At 55.6% G+C, this 7,995-nt stretch overlaps 1 protein-coding gene across 1 annotated transcript in view; it reads left to right on the forward strand.

Annotated features, from left to right (window-relative positions):
• Positions 1–2,158, forward strand: part of LAIR1 (leukocyte associated immunoglobulin like receptor 1) — a 17,771-nt gene extending 15,613 nt beyond the window's left edge. The window contains 5 exon segments of the mRNA XM_042783120.1: positions 257–385; positions 484–526; positions 631–662; positions 876–928; positions 2,036–2,158. Coding sequence (XP_042639054.1) covers positions 257–385; positions 484–526; positions 631–662; positions 876–928; positions 2,036–2,158 — 380 coding nt within the window.
• Positions 2,159–7,995: the final 5,837 nt, after the last annotated feature.

Here is a 7,995-nt window from a genome sequence, read left to right on the forward strand (position 1 = left end):
GCAAAAGACTTCAGCATTCAGGACTGTGGCTTGTAACACATCAACAGGATAGTAGTTCTGTTGAGAGCCTATGACGTGTGTGTGTGAGTGACGACATGTGAGTATGTCCATGAGAAGCTGTGGGGTGCACGGGAGGTACCCAACGGCCACGAGGCCTCGGTGGGGCGAAGCAGCCCCTCGCAGCCGTGCGCTGCACGCGATACGCAGTAGGTGCCCGGGACCAGTGAGCTGCTGATCCGGATTCCGTCTTTCCCAGGCACTCCTGTTCCCCAAGGCCTCACCCGGAGGCACCTGTACATTCTCATCGGGGTCTCTGCGGCCTTTCTCCTTTGTCTCTTCCTCCTGGTCCTCTGCTTCCTCCATCATCTGTGTCAGAGAAAACGCGGTAGGTTCCAAGGAGTAGGATGGGTGGCCTGGGCAGGTGGTTGGAACGTGCTGAGGAAAACAGCTCCCTCCTGAACTCAGAGCCTTGCTTGCCTTCAGGAATCCCCAGCAGCAAGAGCAAGAATCAGCAGCCGCGGGAGAGGTGAGGCCGCGGGAGAGGTGAGGTGGGAAGAGCCCTGAATCCCCACCGACCCTTGGCTTCCTGCCCACTCCTCATGCTCACTTATCCTTTGCCCTCCGTTTCAGCCCAGGGGTTGCTATTCTGAAGAGCACACCAGGTAAGGGGGTGAGGAGGAGGGGGAGACCTGGCAGAGGGGAAGTGGGGCATCAGGGAGACTCAGAAGCAATAAGGGGAGGAGAGAACGTTTGGGAACATTCTAGAACGTTCTAGTTGGACATTTCAGGATGAAAGCTAAAGCTGTGAGATGTCAGGGAAATTTCCCTTGCAAGGTCCACCCCAGAGTAACCACCACCTGTCCTCTGTTCCGCAGATACGGTCACAGTGGCAGGGCTTCCTGAGGATGACGGACAGACGGACCCCTCGGTAAGGCTCTCTGCTTGCTATCTGCTGGACGCGTTACCACGTCTCCCAGGTCGGGCAGCTGAACATAGCAGTGCCAGTTTCCTGGGTCTGGTGATCGACGGCAGCTGAGTTCTGTGATTCTGAGTCATGGTCTGCCGTGAGGTTGACGTTGTGATGTTGACCGGGGCTGCACTCACGTGAAGCCTTGGCTGGGGCAAAGCGTACATTTCCAAGATGGCCGCATCCATGGCTCCTGGTGCGAGGTCTCAGGTCCTCACCACGTTGCCTCTCAGTGGCAGCCAACTGCCCCCAGGGCGAGGAATCCAAGGGAGGGTGGGGCAAAAGCCACAGAGCCTTGCCTGTTCTCACCTTGCAAGGGAGACGCCATCACTTCTCCCAAGTTGTGGTGGTCACACAGCAGTTGGCTGTAGCTGCCATTGAGTCAGTCCTGCCTCCTAGTGACCCCGTGGACAACAGGTGTGGACCACTGAGCCCCACAAGGCTCTCACTGGCTGGGTTTGGGAAGCAGATCTGCCCCCGTCTGTGTTAGAACCTGTTCAGTATCATAGCAACACACAAGCCTCCACGGACTGATGGGTGGAGGCGGCCACGTGCCTCGGCCAGGAATTGAACCCAGGTCTCCTGTGAGGAGCCCTGGTGGCACAGCGGTTTAGCGCTCAACTGCTAACCAAAAGGTCAGCGGTCCAAAACTACCAGCCACTCTGTGGGAGAAAGATGTGACGGTCTGCTTCCCTACAGATTTGGAGCCTTGAGCTCGTGACTCAGAATGGACTCCAGGGCAGTGGGTGAGTCAGAATGGACGGACTGCAGGGCAGTGAGTTTGGTTGGGGCTTGGCCCTGGAAGCCCTATTCAACGGTCCTATGCTGCCCTCTAGTGGCTACGGCTCAGAATGCAACAGCAGTGGCTTCTTCACAGGTCTGTGTGGTAGGTAAGAACCCTGCCGAACCATCACTACCACTTGGTCACACAGAGCAGTCCTCGTGGCAGGTGGCAGACACTGCCCAGTGGCATCATCACTGGGGGCTATCTTGGAAACTGCACAGCCATGTCTCCTTCCGAGAGCCCCTCACCCTCAGCCACCTTGACTCCCTCTGGTCTCTCTCCAGGAGGTGACGTATGCTCAGCTGAACCACCAGGCTCTCACTCAGGGGGCAGCCCGAGCCGTGTCCCCTCGGCCCCTGGAGCCCGCAGCGGAGTCCAGCACCTACGCATCGCTCACCACACGCTGACCCCAGAGCCCACCTGGCTGATGTGCCCAGGGACCAGGAGCTCACTGTGGGAAGGGGACGGAGCAGGCACTGGGAGGGTTTTCCCAGTGGTGTCATCTCTGCTCTGGACAGTGAGCCAGACAGCTCCCTGGGAGACAAGAGCTGGGCTCTGGAGGTCCCTGACCAACGCCTAAGAGAGTCAGGAACCAGAACTCTTCCACCATTGACCAGCTTCTTGGAGAGACTGTGTTTCAGCTGTTTCAGAAACCCCACTACAGTCGCCGGTTTCCAGAGACCCATCTACAGTCATCTAACTGTTTCCAGAGACCCATCTACAGCCACTCAGCTGTTTCCAGAGATCCAGCCACAGCCACCCAGCTGTTTCCAGAGATCCAGCCACAGCCACCCAGCTGTTTCCAGGGACCCAGCCACAGCCACCCAGCTGTTTCCAGGGACCCAGGCACAGTGACCCAGCTGTTTCTAGATACCCAGCCACAGCCACCCAGCTGTTTCCAGGGACCCAGCCACAGCCACCCAGCTGTTTCCAGGGACCCAGCCACAGCCACCCAGCTGTTTCCAGGGACCCAGCCAGAGCCACCCAGCTGTTTCCAGGGACCCCGTCTACAGTCCCCAGCTGTTTCCAGGGACCCATCTACAGTCCCCAGCTGTTTCCAGGGACCCAGCTACAGTCCCCAGCTGTTTCTGGAGATTCCACTCTGTTTACCCCGATGATCCCACAGACTCTGCTACAGTCACCGAGGCGACGTCATACAGCAGGCTGCTCCACAGGCCTCTCTGTGGATCCCCCAACGCCCCCAGAGACTCACTGTCATTGTTTATTCACTGCCTCTGGCCCTTCCGAGAGCTCGTTGCTGACGTTGCCTGTCGACTGACCGTCGTGCTTACCCAGCTGAGACCCAGATCCCCGCCCTGCACTTCACCCTGCTCACCAATAAATGTCTTCGGAGGCCTGACCCCGGCAGCCCTGTGCGTGGCGCTGGGTGCACAGGTCCCTGGGTCCCCGTCTCTGTGTCCGCAGCTGCTCAAAACCCAGTGAGGGCAATGAGTGGCAAAGGAGGCCTTCATGTTTGCGGCCTGAGCGTGTGGCGCGTGGCATGTGGCGTGTGTTAGGAGTGAACGAGGGAGGGGCCTGCGGGGGTCTGTGGGCAGGTGAAGGCAGAGACCCGGTTCCACCTGCTATAGCCCCCAGCTCCTCCACACACGTGCACACACTCCAGGCCACACATGCATGCACACATGCCCACATACACACACTTGAACATGCGTGGGCATGCACACACATGCACAGACCATCCCCACTCCTTCCAGCTGATCCCACATCCAGATGGGTTGGAACCCACTAAGCTTAGACGACTGGGACTCAATGCGACCAGACAGCAGGGCCGGACCCTGGGTCAGCGACTCCGGAAGGACACTGGCTGCAGGCAGGGCGGACGCGTCCTGGATTTGAGTGCTTGGATGGCTCCCGGCTCTGCCTTCTCCTCGACATAGGACCCCAGGCTTGCGTCTTCGTCTCTGAGTTCACGTCCTTCCATATAAGACAGGAAGTGTGCACCGAAGTTCCAGCAACCCCCTGGGTTTCCGGAGGGAGGGAGCTTCTCAGCGGCTCTGTGATCTGCGGTGACGGTGGTGTGAGTGGGCGGCCCCCAGTGTCGGCAGAGAAGGGCGGGCTGAGACGCCCTTTGCAAGGCTTCTGGGAATTCTTGGGTGGTGCACAGCCTAAATGCTCAACTACCAGCTGAAAGGCCGGTGGTTCCAACCCACCCAGAGCCACCAGGAGACAGGCCTCGTGATCCATTTACAAAAAGTCACAGCCTTGAAAACCCAATGGAGCAATTCTACTCTGCACACGTGGGGCACCGTGGGTTGGAATTAATTCGACAGCAACCAACAAGGACCCCCTCAAGTCTTGTGCTCCAAGCCCTCAACAGGGCCCCGAGCTAATGGATCAGTCCGGGAAGTCCACCTGGCTCCCAAGGCCTCTTTCACCGGGCCGGCACAGCGACTCCAGCCTCATCCCACGCCCTCCTTGTTGGACACTCAGGCTGTCCCTCCCCCAGGGTCCTCAGTGGGCTCCACGTTTCCCACACTCACTGAATCTCTCACACACTCACCACTGAATATGCTCTGCCTCCAACTCCCCCGGGTCCCCACCTTAGTGTACGTATGACCTCTCAGCCAGGAGGCCGGTCAGCATTCCCAAAGTCTCCTTCTGGTCGGGCCTGTGGTCAGTGTGTGGCATGTGGGGAAGAAGGTGCCATGGCCTTGCTCCCAGAAGCTCACAGCCCCAAGGAGTGCACATGAGGAACGTGGACGGGGACATGGTGACTAGGGCACACAGGGATCCTGAGCTGGACACATGAGGAGGAACAGCACGACTGGAGAGTGTTTGGCATGTGTGTGTGCACAGAAAAGAGACTACGGGCTACAGTGGAGGTGTCTTAATCTGAGTTCTCTAAAGAGGCAAAACCAGTGATGTGTATACAGGTACACTTCAAGGAATGGTTCACAAAATGTCCCAGGTCCTGGGTCAAGCAGCCGGTTCATGGGGCTGTGGACGCAGGTTAGAGGAACCCAAACTCTGCAGGTTCAGACAACAGGCTGAAGGCTTCGCCATATCCCAAGGTCAAGTGGCAAGAAAGGTGGATAGGACTGAGAGAGACGGAGAGCGTTGCCAGAACATCTGTTTATATAATGGATGCAAGCCACGACCCCAAGGAAACTCTTCTTCCAAATGAGTGGCTGTTCACATCCAATTTGTGAATTGCAAAACAGGAGGTGATGACATAGTATCTGCCAAACCACTGAGAGCTGTAGCCGACCAAGTGGACACAACGTTCACCATCCCCGAAGCGGGCAAGGAAGTGAGACAGCTCTCCCGGGGAGTCTCTGTGGACCACGGTGAGGGCTTGAGCTCCACTCAGCACGAGAGAGGAGCCTGGCCCCACCTTCTCCCTTCTCCAGGCTCACCCGCACTGAGCCCCCTGCAAGTCTCCAAACACAGCACACATCCACCGGCTCTGGGACGCTCACCTTGCTCTTCCCTGTTCTTCTCACCTGGCTGATGCCCTGCAAGTTAGAAAAGAGGTGTCGTCCTTCCCAACAACCTTCAGTGACTCCTGTGTCCAATACCACATCTCCTTCCCTCTGTCTTTTAGACCAACTCATTGTGGTCAAGTTCATTCCGACCCACAGCGCCCCTAGAGGACAGAGTGGAACTGCCCACAGGGTCTCCAAGGCTGTCAGTCTTTATGGGAGCAAAACCCAAACCACACCCACTGCCCTGGAGTCCATTCCGACCCACAGCGCCCCTAGAGGACAGAGTGGAACTGCCCCCATAGGGTTTCCAAGACTGTAAATCTTTACAGAAGCAAACTACGTCATCTTTTTCCCACAGGGTGGCTGGTGGGCCTGAACTGCCAACCTTTTGGTTAACAGCCCAATGCTTTCACCACTCCACCGCGAGAGCTCTGCCATCTTTCAAACACTCAGAGGAAACACAAAATTACTGTGCCAACCACTAGTGGGTGAGAGACTCTCTTGTTTGGATTAACTTTTGGTGTGTGTACTGAAAAATAAAAATAAAAATAAGGAAACTGCATGTGCTTTACAGGTCCAGTACTAAATAAAATGTTATTATATATTAGAAAAATAATAGTTTTAAAAATTAAACAAAAACATAAACCAACAACAACAACAACAAACCATTACCTTTGAGTCAATTCTGACTCACAGTGACCCTTCAAGGCCGAGTACAGCTGCCCCACAGATTCCCAGGCTGTGATGTCTATAGTAACTGACTGCCATATCTTTGCCCCATGGAGTGACTAGTGGGTTCAAACTTCTGACTTTTTGGTTAGCAGTCAAGTGGTCAGCCACTGCACCACCAGGCTCCTTCAAATAAAAACAGAGACAGTGTTTACTACGGAGGGATTGCTGTTCTTGTTCCAGGCAAATACCAACCCGTTCCGTTCTCATTCCAGCTGCCTGCTGTCGTTGTTGTTGTTATGAGCCGTTGAGTCGGACCCGACTCATAGCGACCCCTCCTTGGGTTTCCGAGGCAGTATCACTATGGAAGTCGATTGCCCCATCTTCCTCCCGAGGAGTGGCTGGTGGGTTTGAACCGCCAGTCTTGTGGTTAGCAGTCAAGTGTCTTAGGCACTGCATCCGTTTACTGTAATCGATGAAACTGGGAGAGTGAAACATTAAGTAACTTGCCCAAGGTCAAGCAGCTGCTCGGTGCTGAGGCTCCAGGCCACAGAGGGCGCCAGACTCCACGTCTGAACCCAGGAAGGCTTCCTCCCACTTGGCTGGGTGTTTCTGTCCTGGTGCAAAGAGGGTGAGGGGTGGCCATTCACTGAAGTGATCACACACTGAACTGAGTTTTCATTTGCCATTTGTTCTCAAGTTTATTTGCTCCAGAAATTTGCTCCCCAACCTTACTGTCTTCATCTTGGGCTTTGTCCGTTAGAGGCAGCACTCGGTGTCTCTGTTTTAGTGCGGTGCACTCTCTCTCCCACACAGACACACACAGTTATATTTCATCTGCTGGCATCTGTACTGTCCCTTGTATCTTTGTTTGAATCTTACCCCAAGGAGAGGAGGTGGGGTGACTGGACTCTCGCAAGCACTACAGCTGAAAGCTTACTGTTCGTAGAGAACGTTTAGTGAAGCATTTTGCCCCCCTTCAGAGCATTGGCTGGCTCTGGTCGTAGTGTCCGCTCCTGTAGAGAAAAGACTGCTTCTGCCCGACCATCCCAACAGCCAGGCTCAAGTGGAGGTGGGGAGAACGAAAACTGACAATTGTTTTGCTCCCCTTGACCTACAGCTGGCCACAGGTGTGGATCTCTAGCGTGTTGTAGGTGTGGGAACCTCGGGATGGGGACCAATCAAATACAAGAAAGGCCAGAAGGGTCACCTGGTTGGAAGGGAACACGATGGGGACTTGTCTAGAACATGATATAGAGGAAGACTACTACCTGGGTGTGAGTTAGTGTCGATTACAGGGGACTGGGACTATGGGTGGCCACATCTGCTCCCTCAAGCTATAAGGAGCTCAGGCTCTGGGGGTTTCTCTCACTGGGGCTTCTCTTCCGGTGCTGCGCCTGGGGCCAGTGATCCAAGTACCGGAGGGCGAGTCATTTCTACAGTCCCGAATCCCCCCTGCACCCCAAAAGCACCTCTGGACAGGAGTGATGTCCATTGCAGGAGGTCCCAAACCCAAGTTACACCAGGCTTCTCCTGACGAGCTCGGAATACCTGCAGGATGACTATAACTCATTCCCAGAGCCCTTCAATTCCGTATGTCCAAAATCGGACCATGATCCCTCCACCCACACCCCTGGCCTCCACACCATCCTCCTTTCCTCAGTGCACATCACAGCTCCCAGGGCCAGAGGCACCCTATTCGCAGAACTCAGCATCTTTGATGCAAACCCACTTACTTATCCTCGCATTGGCTGCGCACGTGCGTTGTCAGAGGAAGCAGTTTAGAGAAACATTCACAACCACGCCCCTCAGGGGACACATGGTGCACTTGTATGGTCTTCTGCTCATCCTCCTTTTAAATAAATAAAAACTTGTTATGTGACTTGGGCGGAAGTTGAGAGAGAGCTGGTCTCCCACTGACGACTGACGCCCGTTTGTCCTGTGCCGTTCGCCGCGGTCCCCACGAGGTGGCCGCTCTCCTCCCGCTTCCTCACTGCTTCCTGTTCCGTTCATCCTTCCTTCCCACCCCTCCCGTCTCTGAGCTTTGTTCCTGCACAGAAGCTGCCCTTCGGGTCTCACACGGCTGATTGCTCTAAGGACAGCGTACCTCCTGGGGGCTCATCTTACGG

This window comes from Orycteropus afer, unplaced genomic scaffold (assembly GCF_000298275.1).
Source record: "Orycteropus afer afer isolate SDZICR_OR568_19922 unplaced genomic scaffold, OryAfe1.0 scaffold00689, whole genome shotgun sequence".
Classification (NCBI taxonomy): Eukaryota; Metazoa; Chordata; class Mammalia; order Tubulidentata; family Orycteropodidae; genus Orycteropus; species Orycteropus afer.